The sequence below is a fragment of the Pithys albifrons genome, chromosome 1 (genome assembly GCF_047495875.1).
Source record: "Pithys albifrons albifrons isolate INPA30051 chromosome 1, PitAlb_v1, whole genome shotgun sequence".
Taxonomy (NCBI): domain Eukaryota; kingdom Metazoa; phylum Chordata; class Aves; order Passeriformes; family Thamnophilidae; genus Pithys; species Pithys albifrons.
This window is the reverse complement of record NC_092458.1, coordinates 69,526,499-69,542,140: the sequence shown is the minus strand read 5'-3', so window position 1 is coordinate 69,542,140 and position 15,642 is coordinate 69,526,499. Positions and strand designations below refer to the sequence as shown.

Below are 15,642 nucleotides of genomic sequence, written 5' to 3'. Positions count from 1 at the left end.
CTGAAGGCATCTTCACCCATTCTCTGCAGATACTCCCTCATTCCCAGAAGTAAAAAGGTTCTTGAAAGCCATCAGGAAAGTAAAACAAAAGGTAGGGGTAGAAACTGGTACCAGACAGTGAAAGACTAATTTTGCTGACCAGAAACACAGCTTGTCAAAGCTCCGAAGTCAATGCTGGTTTCTACTCTGAGGCACCACCAGGTTTTTTGAAAGCTGTTAACATTGTTTTTCTAATTAAGTCTAACCGGGAGATGAAAGAGCCAGCAAAATCTAAAAGATACCCTGTTGAAGATCTATTAGTGTTGTTATCACCAGCTCAAGAGGGTCTGCAGGTGTAATGGGGTAGGGACACACACATGTCCCTCTCTCCTTTTAAAGGACATGGGGTAGGAGATAAAGATACTGCTCAAGAGCTTTTAGGCAGGGTCCTTTTGAAAGTAAAAAAGATAAATACCTTAAGAACACAAGGTATAAGTTAAAAGTTTAATTTCATCCCCTTGCCCAATCTGCTCTGTCCCATGGCACAGCACAACTGACAGGTTTAGAGAGCACATCTCAGCCACCTTATGTGTCCATCTTCAACTAGCCCAGCCAGCCCTCACAACTCACCAGAATACACAGCAGCTTAGGTGTAAAGAGTAAAATCTTACCAATAGTTAGTCATCTTAGCTTCCTCTGAAAGCTAGTAAATTTTATAATTCAGTTAGCAAATCATTCCATTTAACTGGTTTTGTTTTACTACAATTGTGGTAAGAGATCATACACTGACTTCTGCTCAGTTTATATTGTTTAGAAAATAGACACACATACACCTAAATCTGGTTTTAATATCAAAAGGAGTACTAAGATATTTAGTACCCAACAGTCACACAGGTGACAAAAGTTATCCCATATTTTTGCAGGAAAGCTAAGAGCACAATATTAAAAAACATTTACCTCACCCATGATGACCCCATTAATGCAATCAATATTTTATTTTTTAAGTAACTAAAGTCAGAACACTTGCACTCATAAGTTACAATGAATATATTTTGTACTTCCAGATTCAAAGCTGCACTAGGCAATGTTTCCAATATTTAATATGGCTCAGCCAGAAAGTAATTAGGAAATTGCTGTGAGCCTAGAATTAAGATTCTTTCATTCTATTCCACCACCTTTCTTTATTAAAGACTAGTTCAAATAAGTTGCCTGCCCACTTCCACTGTGTATTAGTTAACACTTTGAATCAAACTAAAGTTGAATGTTATGGTTTGATGAGCTGACATGAATAGTGCCAACCATGTTTCACACACATTATTTGTTATCCATGGGCATACTGCAGCAATTTATTTTTATTTATGTACAAAATAATTACATGTTAAAAGACATCAAGAGGACTAAGGGAACCTAAAATAGTACCAAAAAGCTCAAGTTACCCCAGGTACAATGTTGCTGTTTGGAGCCTACCAACACAACACTGCTGTCTTTCAACTATCTGAAGGGAACACACAGACTCTCTGAGGTCCATGTGGTAGGAGAAGAGGCAAGAATGAAATTTCAAGAATAATAATTCCAATTAGATATTGGGAAAGAAGTTGCACAATGAGGGCAATTAGACATTGTAACAAGTTACCCAAAGAGATCAGAAGTGTTTATCCAAAACTCAACAGCACAAATCCTGAGCAAGATGATGTAAGCTGGTGCTGCAGTGAGTTGGGCCAAATGACTTCCATAGGTACTTTCCAACTCAAAATTACTTTGATTTTGCAGCATTTGCTTGATGCCCATTTTGTAGATTAACTGATGGTAGTGGGGAAGGATGCAGTCCCCAATTTAATCTGAAGTGGCATGCAAGACCTTGTTAAAAACTCCTACTGCAAAAGACCCTCTCTAACAGGATCAATGGCATATTAAAACTCAGTGTCTCCATTGGAGCAACAAGAGCCAAGAACTTCACCACAGTGGTGTTCAGCTTCAAAAAAGATGGTCAAAAGAAGTGAGGATGTTAAAAAGATGGAAAATTTGCTGTATGAAGGATCAGATCCTTACAGGTGGCATACAGAGAAAGTAAAGACACCACACAGACAAACCAGGTAGTAAGAAATGCCTGAAAGAGCAAAAGAAAACAAGCAGAATTACAAGAGTACTGGAAACAAGACAGCCTTCACAAAGTTGATGTGGTACTCGAACATGGCCCTGCAGGATTGTTATTTTGTGAAAATAAGGCACTCCCCAGAATTTATAGATAGAATAACAAAAAAGTTTTCTGTCTCCAAAATGCACAGAGGAGAATGCATAGGACCAAAAGATGAGAGTACAGAAGGTTCACCTGGAAAATACACACAGAAGAGTGATTTCTTTGCAACTGTTTCACCTTCTAATCCTTGTAGAAAACTGAAGCCTTAAGTCTTGGGAACTCCCAGGTGCTCTCTGAAATTGTAAGAAGCTGAAGAAAGCATAGAACAGAGGACAGTAGAATCAGAACTTAGGTACTGGGGCATGTTTTGACATGGCTGAAATACCTGACACAGTAACAATGATATACAACCACTTACTTGAAACAAAACTGAATGTACACTGTTTTGGTACCAAAGAGAAGAGTGGCAATCATGATGCAGCTTCTAGGAGAACGCCAGGAAAGATCTCAACAGTAAGCCTTATGTCTTTATCAAGCAAGTTAAAAGAAAAAGCTAGCACCAAATAAGTATTACATAAATTGAAAGGGGAATAAAAGACAAAAAATATTAAGGAAGAAAAAAGCAACTTTATGGAGGGATATCCCAACTCACAGATGTAGTTTAGAAGCTGTCTTCAGAATTATCTAAAGGAAGCAACAGACACAGGCATCATGTAGCTGAATGCCCAGAAGTATTGCAACAAAAATACTAAGAGCTTTCAATGACGTCAACTGATCACATGTGAGACAAAAGAAGGTAGAAAGAACAATCAGTTCTTATGCATTGGAATATGCAGGGCAGTGCTGTTCCACAGATCTGTGCCCTTTGTTACATCCACATAAATGACCTGAAAGTTGGCTCATAAAATTTATGTTGGCCATCATTATTACAACCACAAACATTTGCAGCACTTTACAGGACTGAGTGATGAGACAATATGTATGTATGTATGTGTATGTATGGCCAGATTTGGCAAACGCAGATTTGGGCAGGGCTCTCCCCACTTGGGTGTGCCCTTCCAGCCTGTGCAGTGGATTTTTTAGGTGAGGCACAGCGTGCACAGAACTGGCCCCACCGTTTAAGTCCTGAGGTCCATCTGCCACGGCCGAGCAAGCTTGGACAGTGACAGGGAAGTTCTCGAGACTGTCACAGCACCTGGTACTAACCGGGGCTGACCCTGCTGAGCATCCGAGATGTGACGGGATGGGATGCCAGGGAGGCATTGAACTGCCAGGGGACGGTCCCACTGAGACTGGAACTCAGGTCCTTGATGAGACAATAAAATTGCAGATAAAACTAGTAGAAGCAGGCATCACCTACATGAATACAATAATATGAACAGACAAGTTCTGAGCTCATTAGTGATGAAAGAGTAAGATACTGGGGTAACAGCATATAGTTTCATGATACAGAGAAAAGAAAGGGAACACCAAACAGTATACCAGTATACTACTATAAAAATCTAGAGTACATTCACACCTTGACTTCTGTATGAAGCTTTGCCCTTCCTCCCATTCTCTCCCTCTCCACCTCATCAAACTGGGAGGAAGAAAAGGTCTGGAATTCTGTTCCCTTTCCGTTCAATTTGTTATTGAGGTTATGTTGGAGCTAAACAGACTGTGGGACTTACAGCGTGAAAGAGTGTAAGTTGTCAGCTCTTGGGTAGAGCACACATAGACATAGAGACACACATACATGTACAGACAGCTAATAGTACAACCCTGGAATAATATAGGGGGACCGTGCAGGATAGAAGATGCCAATCTTAATGAAAACTCATTCATACTTTATCCCAGAAATAGTCCCAGATTCACCCATCCTTGGAACTATGCCCAATCCAGTGAGCATATTAATAGGTAGTAGCCACAAACCATCAGGTCTAGTACTTCAGCTTGTTCCCTTCTCCAATTTTACTTAGAAGCACACATTTCAAACCTATATATCTACTCTGTTTTAATACTCTAACACTTTGAAATAGCTGTGTTTGGCTACAGCACTCCCTCACAGTCAGAATAGAAGTCACCACGGACATAGTCATATTCCCTGCCTTCACTAGGTACCTGGAGAGGAAGAAACATGTTTTAGTCCCAGCTCTAGGATGCGTGGTGTTCCTTAAGAGGTAATCTCTCCTCTAAGAATCTCCTGCCCACCTGCACCTCACATTCATCTTTCTGACAGGTACAGTCTCTGTTCTACATGGAGTCAGCAATTCCTCTCATCTGAGCTACCAGCATCTCCCAACACAACTCAGAAGAAACCTGAAAGGAGTTTTGAGTAGGAAATCCTGCAGAGACATGATCTCCCACATCAGGATACAAGGCTAGAAAAAACTTTAACAAGCATGACTTCATCGTTATGGGGTCAGGATGCTGGGGCTGGACACACCACCTTCTTCACTGCCCACCTACTGTACAGCACTGCTTTTAATCATCTTTCTAAACTGTCTGCTAGGAGTTGGCAAATCTTTGCTTACCTGAATGAAAGTGGCACCCTCTACTGCTGCCTTCAGATCTGTACAAACACTAATGAGAGCCAACTGCTGTTCCGCACTCAAAGTTCCTTTCAGGATTCCCGATTTCTCCATCTCTTTCATTTGTTTGCTGACAGAAACAACATAGACACATTTTAAATACTTTATAAGTGTTAAGACAACAGTACTTTTTTTAAAAAGCTTCTTAACAAATCAGTAGTACTACGCTATTTTCATGCCACTGCATATATTCATACTCAAAAATATAAGGGTTAATTTCAGTCACTTCTCATTGCTCCCCCGTTTTTTGTTTTTTATTTTCTCTTCAAGTAGAGACATTTCTACAATCTACTCCTAGAGGCAGGATTGCCTCCTTGTAGGAACACCTCTTTAACTGTATAGAAATAAATAAATACATTCCATACAGCCAAGAGTCCTTTCTAAAAAACCTGTACCACTACATGTTTTTTTTAAAAAATATAACTAAGAGAGAAAATGTCAAAAAATTCAAGTTCATGTTAAATTGAATAGCCAGTGCTTGAAATCAATGTTTGAGTACACACCACTGCTGAGGCTGGACGTGCCACCTTCTCAACAACAGTCTCTACAGTCTGAAGCCTTCGAACATTCAGAGCAAGCAAGCCATTTTTCAAAACCACTGTAAGTCATTTAGAGGAACAATTTCCACAGAAATTAAGTAGGATTAAACTGCCTGATCGCAATCATTCTCAGGCTGTTTGCTGTAGCCATCATGGTTATCATGGTTAAATCTGTTCAGTTACCTCAAGCCAGAACTCCTCTGAGTCTTTGGGTATTATTCAGCAAAAACTCCTCACCCTGAATACAGGAGGAAATTCAGCTAATGAATAGCAATAGGAAAAACCTTTATTCTCTCTACCAACTCTGTTTTGAAGCACTGGCTTCTTTTTGGATGTCTTTTTACATCATAAATAAACTGCCCTTGCCACTCACTTGAAGAGTAGAAAAGCTGTAGTGATCAGAGAAGCTACACAAACTGGAAAAAGTGTATTTTTGTACTGCACAAATCATAACTGAATATAGAAATAATCAGAGACCTGTCACGTGTTTCTTAAGTGACTGTGGCACTGAAGCACACATGACAATCTTCCTGAGAGGCTTTAAAGGACAATACACATTAAATGGGCAGAATTTATTTGTATAGGCCCAGACAATCTCCACCACTTCAGACCTTCATACACCTGCCCAGTCCCCTCCAAGTGTCCAGACAGTAACTCTGAATTTAATTCTGCACCTAGAGATCTCAGAGGAGAGAGATGTTTGTCACACTCTACAGCAGCCAGACAGACATTGTTCTTGGGAAGCAGGACAGGCACCCAGTCCCAGGGTCAGGACACCATCAGCCCCAGGCCATTTCAGTCCAGCTCCATCACTTACACCCTGGGGCAGACCTTCCTCATGTCCTGTCAGTGACATCACTGCAGATACCAGCAATCCTAAACACACCAGACAAGGAACTACTGGATCCCAGCTCTCAGTTACTTTATGAAGTTGTGGGAGATGTTGTCTATACTTTTCAAGCAGCATTTTAAGTCAATTGAGAAGTGAGAGGACTCAGATCATTACACTGCCTCTTTTTCTCTCTACGCCTTTCAGACCAGCTGCTGAGCAATGTGTGATAATGCCCTCACACTTTGTCATACTATCCTTTTATTTAGAACTCTTTCCTCTCAACAAGTATTGTTGACATAGATGAAATAAAAATATTAAGCTTCTTCCTCCAGACTGTCCTAAACAAGATGAGTGAGACTCATCTCACCTGCTCTGTTAACATGCATACCTGAGACAACCATCTTCAGCTGTCTTTTAGAGATGGAAAAATGAAGTGTTTCAGGTGTGTTTGTTCAACCTTTTAGGCCACCAAGTAGATAATCCTATTGTCTTATACTGGAAGTGCCTATTTCCTGCCCCAAGATAACATAGTTCAGAATAAGAATTTAGACCACAGTATTCTGAAGTCAAAGATGAAAGTTTGTGGGGATTTATTTACAGACAATCCAGTTCCTACTTAACTATATGGAAGCAAGTCACACCTCAGTCAAGATTCACTGAGCACTCAGATCTTCAGCTTGAACTAGCTTACTACATCTACCCTTAAATTCCAAAGAATCGGAATTTTACCTCAGCATCCATGTAGTTGTGCTGTATCCAACAAAATAGAGCAAATACAGGCTCTACTAGTTTTATCATGACTTTGTTAAGAATTTATAAATACCTGCAGCTTTGCAAGTTATTCTGATGTCCTTTCTCCCACATCAAGTATACCAAAAGAAAACATTTGTTTCCCAGCAAACAGAACGGCTTTGCAGCAATATGTTATCCTGGGAGCAACCCCACTAAAAATAAAATACCTTCAGATTACTATTTCTACCAATTTATGCAGTCCAAAAATGATGAAGTTTTCCATTAATAGCTTTCTGCCTCTTTTCTCAAATCTGGGTGTAGACTCAAAAAGCTAGACCTTTCCTATCCAAAGCTAAAGTAATCAGAAATTCCTTTTAATAAGTTTTGTTTAAGAGCACTTCAATGTAGAAAAGAAATTGCACACTCCCCCCCCTAGGCAAAGCCACAGAAATCAACAGGAAATCCATCAAATATCTGGAGGAATTCCTTGTTTGGTTTCTTAATGGCACAGGATATGGATAGCTGAAAAGCACAGACTTCTATATCTTAAGCAATCAGCATGGCAAGGAATTTGAAGCAGAAATCTTCAGCTTCATTTCTCAAGCTCACAGAGTATATACAGAAGAGCTTGCTAGGCTGAAACTTCATCCAACACTTAAAAGTTTCTAGCACACTAGAGGTGCTAGGGTTTCATCTACAAAGAAATGGGTGCACATAAGATAGAATATCCAAACTTCTGGCTACCTCACACTGTGTGAGGCAAGATAAGGAGCCAATAATTCAAAAGGCATTAACTATTCATTCATCAGAAGTTCATTTTCCAGGTGCTCTTGCCCAAATCCAGCATACTCTTGTTCACAGACCACACGTATTAAAAAAAACCCCAAAACAACCCCCAAAAGAACCCATGCAAACAAATTTAAGTTTGAAGAGACCACAACAGAATTATTTCCTTCTTTGAAAAGAGAGTAAAGTTCTTGTTCAGCATCTCAGCAATACTACACTTGTCTCCCTGATCCTCCAAAACAACCATCCATGACTGGTAACTGAGAGATTCAAAACAGCAAGAGTCACAGACAGAGATTGAGCTCTTATTTTTCATCCTCAAGCTCTTACAGAACTTTGTAGAACCTGTCTCCTGTTCCATATCTTTCCTTCTTTGCCAGTAATAACCATCCTGTCATTTCTGCTTCTGTCATAAGCCATTACAGACTACACTTTGAACTGAGACCAACAATTCTTAGCTAACCTGCAAAACTACCATCTCTATCCTTTGCAACTTAGGGCTGGATTTTTTTTGTTTCCTCTTGAACAAAAATCTTTCTGTCAATATCATCAATCTTCATGTTAGCAATTTGTTTAAATTAGCATAGCCATAGGGAATATGTGCTTTACTTTAGTTTTGGTCTCCCCTCCCAGGAAATGTTCTTCTTTGGACCTTTTACCAATATATTTATTGACATTTTGGTTGGTTTGTTCCACAAATTAATTTCAAGTCTTCCAAATGCTAAACTATATATTCCCCTGGGCTATTAGACTGCCACAAAAGTGTGGGCAAAGGAAGCGAGTGTTCCTTGATACTTAACATAGATTTAAGGCACAAACCAGACCAGCTTGTACATACAACAGTGCACCACTGACCTCTAGTGGGGGATGATTTTTTATTCACGGCAGCCTAAACTTTTAGGGGATCATCCCTAGGATGAGCACAGACTGAGGTCATTGCAGCCATGTCCTTAGCACACAGCACAGCACTTCAGTCTGCAGCTGTATTGTGCACACAGTTTGGAGAGTTTGACTCAATACCCGTAATATCTTTGAAGAATTCACAACCATAAGAAAACACTACTTCCTTTTAGAGCCCACACTTTATTTACCTCCAGAGTTTTACTGTTCTATCTGCCTGCACATGTCAACACTATTCTGGGAACTAGGCCAGTATTTACTTCAGGGTAAGGCAGCCAATCTATAGGAAAACTCCTGAACACATAAAATGCCTGGAATGCTCCTGGTTACAACTCTAAAAGTCTTTACAGAAGGACCCTGCAAGCAATGCAAACACTTAACTCATCTTGTTCTCACCTCACCTGCCTCACCTTTATGCACAGCTACTATTGGGCTGTCGTGCTATTCAGCACACACCGCTGCAACAAGCAAGTACTTGCAAGATTAAAGACCATTTAATCACAATATATTGCCCACATGAGCAAGGAAGGAAGAGAACACCAATAGTATTCTTCACAAGTCCAGCCAGTCACTGTTGCCCAAAGACTAGAACCATTAACCAGTCAAAGCGCTACCATCTAGTGCTGTTTGATACCCGAAACAACAAATCAACGCACCAGCAGTTCTGGGTCCCTCAGTTCAAGAAAGATATTGTGGTACTAGAGCGAGTCCAGAGAAGAGCAACAAGGCTGGTGAAGGGACAAGTCCTGTGGGGAGAGGCTGAGGGAACTGGGGTTGTTTAGTCTGGAGAAGAGAATGCTCAGGAGAGACTTATTACTCTCTACAACTACCTGAAAGGATGTTGTAGCCAGGTGGGGACTGGTTTCTTCTCTCAGGCAACCAATAGTAGGAGAAGAGGGCACAGGCTTAAGCTCTGCCAGGGGAGGTTTAGGTTGGATATCAGGAAGAAGTTCTTTACAGAGAGAATGGTCAGGCATTGGAATGGCCTGCCCAGGGAGGTGGTGGATTCTCCGACCCTGAAGGTTTTTAAGGAGAGACTGGACGTGGCACTGAGTGCCATGATCTAGTAATCAAAGTGGGGTTGGATTAAGGGTTGGACTTGATGATTTCAGAGGTCTCTTCCAACCCAACTGGTTCTATGATTCCATATATCTAGCCTGAGACATAACAGAACAAGTAGGTTAACTGAGAGCCCCTGACACTGGGACTAGTTCACTGTGCACACATAAATAGCCAAATAGTAAGCTGCCAATACTCAGTAGCAATTGGCCATCTGGAAGTGCCAGTGACCACTTTCCCTCTTTCTGCTTTTCCCAGATTAAAGGCAAGGACACAACACATCACCATGGAAGAGCTATCACACAGGAAGTCTTCCTGAAACAGTAGAAAAACTGGACCACTAAAGTATGTATGTTTGTGTCCAGACAGGACAGATCCAGAGCTGTCAAATGCACTTCATCTATAGCAATGGCAGTATACTAAAGAGGGATAGATGCACACCCGCCTTTGACACAGAGGCACAAAGCAAAGAACTATAGAGGAGCTGGGATACAGCCTAAGAGTGTGGTGATGTAAAAAACCCAGAGTTCTGAGATCTCCTAAAGTTATCAAACACACAGACTGTTTTCTAGCCACAGCACTCTCAGGATGTCTACACTGGTATTTCACAAACTGGATGCTGCAATGAGAGCAAAGACTTGGTAACAGGAAAAGCAATCATGATTACCATGTTTTTTCCATGGTAAACACAGTGTCATCAATACTGGAATGTCTGAGCAGAGCATGGAACTCATTACAAGTCAACCCCAATGCTGTCTCCAAATCTAGTGACCTAAGTAAGCTCAGACATTAGGTTTCCCACCCTTTTGGCATCTTGGCATCAGAACTGACAAGTTTATGCTGGGAAACTTTCCTGCTAGTAGGTATTTTCTGTAGTTCTTAACTATTTTAAGTTTAGCTTCAAGATGTAAATTCTCACAAATAACCAAGTAGGCCTACCTAAAATAGAGACCCACAGTTCATATCCCTGCTTCTGACTATGCAGACGCAGCCTAAAACTTGTGTCTCCCACAGTCTCAGACACACTGGCTGAAAGGGGCCTTGGGAAGTCTCAAGTTCAGCTTGCACTTGCAGCAGAAATATTGCTAACACCAGATTTGGTTAGCCTTGGTTTTATGTGGAGTAGAGGATGCTACTTTTTTCTAGTTCTTGCATCTAGTTCATTTTCCATAGTAATTGTGCTCCTATAGCACAGAGAAGTAGAGGTTGCTTACTGCAATACTGCACTTCACTATGTATCAAGTCCAATAAAATTTATGGTCAAATTAATACTTAATGAAGAGAGCAAATATGATATTCTGATCTCAAGACTGCTTGGCTCCAACTTGTTACAGGCCTAATGTCTTTGAATCATGCAGAACAGCAACCAAAGATCAGCTAAAGCCAGCATGCAAGTATTTCTCACTGAACAGTCTCACGTTTCCATTTAGATTTGGCACCATATGTTACTATTCAGAAGGCAGAGTTCTGAGTTCTGTAGAAGTCAATTCTGGACTAACAAAACTCTCTAATTATTTTTTAAATTAATGACATTTAAATTAGTTTAAAGGAGAGGGTCCCTGTTACTTAATAAAGAGAGGCTCGAAGTTGCTTCCCTTCCAGTATTTCCTTACTTTGATAGATTGCATTTCACTTGTGTCTATGTAATAAAAGCAGCAATAATAATTTTATGTGCCCATATTACTAGTACCTAACTACCACCTCACAAAGTCAACTTCAACCTGTCACAGAAAATTTTTCTACTTGTGATAAGAGAAGGAAGGAAGGATCAAAAAGAACAGAGTTTCTAGTATAAATCTACTGTTTAGCATAGCTGAGTATAATGGTGTAGTTCTAAAAATAATAAAAATAAATTTGTTTTTTGTGTTTTAGCATAGTCTACACTCTGAGATCCTTTACAAAAAGCTAGATGTTGTATACAACTTTGTGTATACAACTATTTCTAGTATATAAAAACCAAACAGTTCCCTTCTCATGTGTCCTGGAGGAGACACAGTTTTGTATCTAAATAAATACCATATTTAACCAGCACCTACTTCTAGAAAGAAATCACAGAACACATGTGTAAATATCCAAGTTTCAGTTTCCTCTTCAGAGTCAACTAAACTTTTTCCCTTGCAATAGTCTTCCATACAGAACAGTGTTTGCACATACAATGAAACATCAATCAATTACAAATACAGCATTTCCACTGTAATTAACCAATCTTTATCAACAGTTTAATTATGTTGTGAACATAAGCACAGTTAACCACTTGAAAAAGTAATTTGGGAGCCAGGGGCATGAACTAAAAGCATTTCTGCATCCTATGTTTCAGGATTACTTTCAGGAATAGGTTACTAAATCTATCACACCACATTAGGTCTTAGGAAACACACCCTCCTTTCCTTTCTGTAGTTCATTGAGTGATACTGTGGCAACCTGACAAGTATTTGCACTTGTTTCAATAGATTCAAATCCATGCTTTAATCTTATCTTTTACCCATAACCAAGTGTTTTGAATAAATTTACATCTCAGATTCTCCATAGAGATACAGTCAGGCTCTCATGATCATTGTATGTCCATCCTAGACTCATTCCAATCCTCTTGCAGGATTATATACCCCTGCTGCCCATCTACATCATTAAGTTAAGGAACTCTGAGATGTTCTGAATTTATATAAAAGGCTATGAGTGACAAGTCAATGTACTAAATGGCAATGACATAAAATTTGGAGGGAAAAAGGAAAGCATATCACAGCAAGTCCAGAGAAATAGTCACCATCTGGCTTTGTCTTCTCCTGTGAGCCCTCCTTACCTGCTCAAGCTCCAGCTTTTCCAAAAGTATCACAGCAGTAACTGAGTGTGATTCAGCAGGTTGTGTGCTATGAAATCAGTGCAAATATTATGAAGATATTATTATCCATGCATTATTATTATTATCAGTGCAAATATTATTTGCACTGACTATTTTGATAGACGTAATCATTAAAATAGTAGTTGAAGAAACTGCATAACTTGTATTTTTGTTACAAAAACTATGTTGTCCTGAACCTAGGAGTTTTAACTAGAATGTTACAACAGCCAAGATACACAAGTTAATTATAAATTGAGTTAAGAGCACCTTACGTAAAAGGCAAAACCTGCCCTGAACTCAAGTGAACTTGCCTTGAACTTATCAATGAATTGGATGAAGAGGCAGGTGCCTCCACAGAGAGTTGACTGATGACATGAAACTGGGAGGAGTGGCCAGTACTCCAGAGTTCTGTGCAGCTCTTCAGAAGGACCTCAATAGGCTGAAGAAAGGGGCAGAGTGGAAGTTCAACAAAGAAAAATGTGGGGTCCTGCACCTGGGGAGGAATAGCCCCATGTACCAGGACAGGCTGGGGACTGACCTGCTGGAAAGCAACTCTGTGGAGAAGAACCTGAGAGTCCTGGCGGACAACAAGCTGTTGATGAGCCAAGCAGTGTGCCCGGCAGACATGGAGCTCCTGCAGCAGATCCAGTGGAGGGTGACAAAGGTGATTAAGGGACTGGAGCATCTCTTACAGCAAATACTGGGAATTTGGCCTGTTCAGTCTTGAGAAGAGGCAACAGAGGGGTCCTAAACCATGTATATAAGTATCTGAAAGGAGGACGACGAGAGTGTGGAGGCAGGCTCTGCTCAGTGCTGCCAAGCAGTAGCATGAGAGGCAAAGGGCAGAAACTGGAATACAGGAAGTTCCACCTGAACACAAGGGAGCACTTCTTCACTGTGAGGGTGACTGAGCACTGGAACAGGTTGTCCAGAAAGACTGTAGTATCTCCTTCCCTGGAGATATTCGAAAGACCCACTCAAATAGCACTCTATCCTAATATGCATGACATTTTATGCTTCACTTTTTCAAGCTGAAGACCTTGGAAGGCTAAAATCCTCATTCTGTGATTTGTTACTAGAAAGAAAAAATTAGGGGGAAATACTGTCTTTAGTAACATAGACTATAAAACTGCCACCTCTATAATAATCCAGAATCTTATCATGGCTATCACTATGACAGCAATTGTGAAAAAAACCCCCAAAAGTGTCTGTCATCTGGGGATGCAACAGAGATGTTTAGTCCTACTAACACCTACCTGGAAAGGGGAAAAAAACCCCAAACCATAGATTTTCCTCTTCTTTTGTTACCAAGCCTTTTTTAGCACAACACATGAGGTATCACATACTGCTTAATTTCTGAACTCCAACAAAAGAACTGACCTACAAGGGGCTCTTGAAGGCACTCCTGGTTGCCTCAAGCCTTGTTACAGAAATGAGGATGCAACACACCATAATCGTTTTTTTAGGTTCACCTTACACCCCACACCAGCTGACACATCACTCCAGGGCATCGTGAAGAGAGAGTTGATGCCTTTAGGTTAATGCTGATTGTGAAACAATATGAACTTCAGCATTAAATGCCGACACAGCAACATAAGGTTGTGCAAAGAACCACTCTATAAATGTACTCTCTCCCTCTCTCACATGCATATGAAAGCTGTATTTCCAGGACCAGCAAGAAGAGGGTACATAGGACCAACCACACTGGGCCTTCTAACATAAGAACTAAGGGTCAATCAAAGCAACTGAGGAGTTCGGTTCAAAACAAACAAAAGGGAATAGCTCTTCACGCAGCGAAATCTGCAGAACACAAAGTCCTTTGCTAAGGAGGCCACAGAAGGATTTACATGGGTTCAAGGGAAGGTTAAAGAAATAATTAGAAGAAATCTAGTTAAGAGTTACTGAATACATAATTAACTTCTAGGCACTGAAGGTTGGGGGCAGGGAGCAGACAGGCAAGACTTGAACTTGGTAGCTCTTGTAGTATGAAAGGCATGGGCCTTTAGCCACAGTGCCACAGGGTAAGAGAAAAGGGTTGGAGGACTGTCACCTGAACCAGTGTGAGGGATCTCTTGTTCACAACCTCAAATTTGGTCTCCCTCTAAAGATGATTCCCAGCTTCAACTCTACTTGATCAGAAGCTGCATTCCTAGTGAAACTAGCAACATGTTCTTCTAAGATTCAAAAAATATTAGTTCAAGAGTTTAAAAACTCTAGTTATAAAATACTAAGAATTGTAACAGGGCTCCTCAGCATCCATTTTAACCAACTTCCACTTTGAAAGAGTCTTTCTATGGAAAATTGCCTATATTCATAGGCTTTCAACTTAGCCTATGGATAACCTAATGGTGGTAAACATGATTTTAAATATTTGGATTCAAACTTAAGCTCTTGAATCATTACTTAAAAAGTAAATTTCTCTTCAGAATTTTCAGTGACACTTGGGGGCACAGTTCTTCTGATCTTAACAGGACCTGTACTCCTAAGTTAAAGCCTTACTCAAAGCTTGAAATCTGTGCTTCCATAAGACATGGCTATTCATTCATAATTACAAAAATTCCACAATTTCATTACAACCCCAGTCATTTCAAGTCAGGTGACCTACCGAATGTTTTCCAGTCCACTTGTTAGCTGCTGTTGTGCAATATCATAAAGTTTCACTTTGAAGCCTCCAGCAGCAAACACCATGGCCCAGCTGCGACCAATGAGTCCGCTGAAAAAAATACATATCAGACAATTCATACACCAGCATTTATTTCGGGGAAATACATCTTGCAAGCATTGTAAAAAGGAAAAAAGAGCTTTGACTCTTCAATATTTGATTAAAAGATCAGTTGATGTTGATAACAAACAAGTGTCTTTAAAAGCTACTGAAGTCACAGGCCCTCAGCAATTCACAAAGTACCATAAGCACATCAAAAGGGAAAAACCTATCAACTAATCATGGGTTTGATACTACTTTTCCATCTAGCCACCTCTAGCACTACCTTTATTTTTAGATGAATCAGTTTACCATGCTGGATACACACAGGAACAGTCTGCCTACATCTTTTGGTGAAATCACACTACTCAGCAATAGATAGAGGAAACTTGCAGTAACTGACAGTTTTATCATGTCTCTTGAAGCAATGCAGGTTGTAACTTAGACGTATAACAGGCATCAGCCTCGAGGCATCGTGTCACAAGCATAAGTAAACTGAGATTCCAAAAAAAAATTTGAAAAAATTCCATAATAGAGACAAGAGCAGAACTCCATACCCATGATTTATTAC

The 15,642-nt window shown here is 40.2% G+C and overlaps 1 protein-coding gene across 1 annotated transcript in view; it reads right to left on the bottom strand.

Annotated features, from left to right (window-relative positions):
- The window catches only part of CRYL1 (crystallin lambda 1), a 56,220-nt gene that overhangs the window by 38,666 nt on the left and 1,912 nt on the right, over positions 1-15,642 (bottom strand). Inside the window, exons 2-3 of the mRNA XM_071554243.1 lie at positions 14,976-15,083; positions 4,630-4,756 (exon numbers count right to left, since the gene is read on the bottom strand). Coding sequence (XP_071410344.1) covers positions 4,630-4,756; positions 14,976-15,083 — 235 coding nt within the window. The remainder of the gene's footprint in view (positions 1-4,629; positions 4,757-14,975; positions 15,084-15,642) is intronic.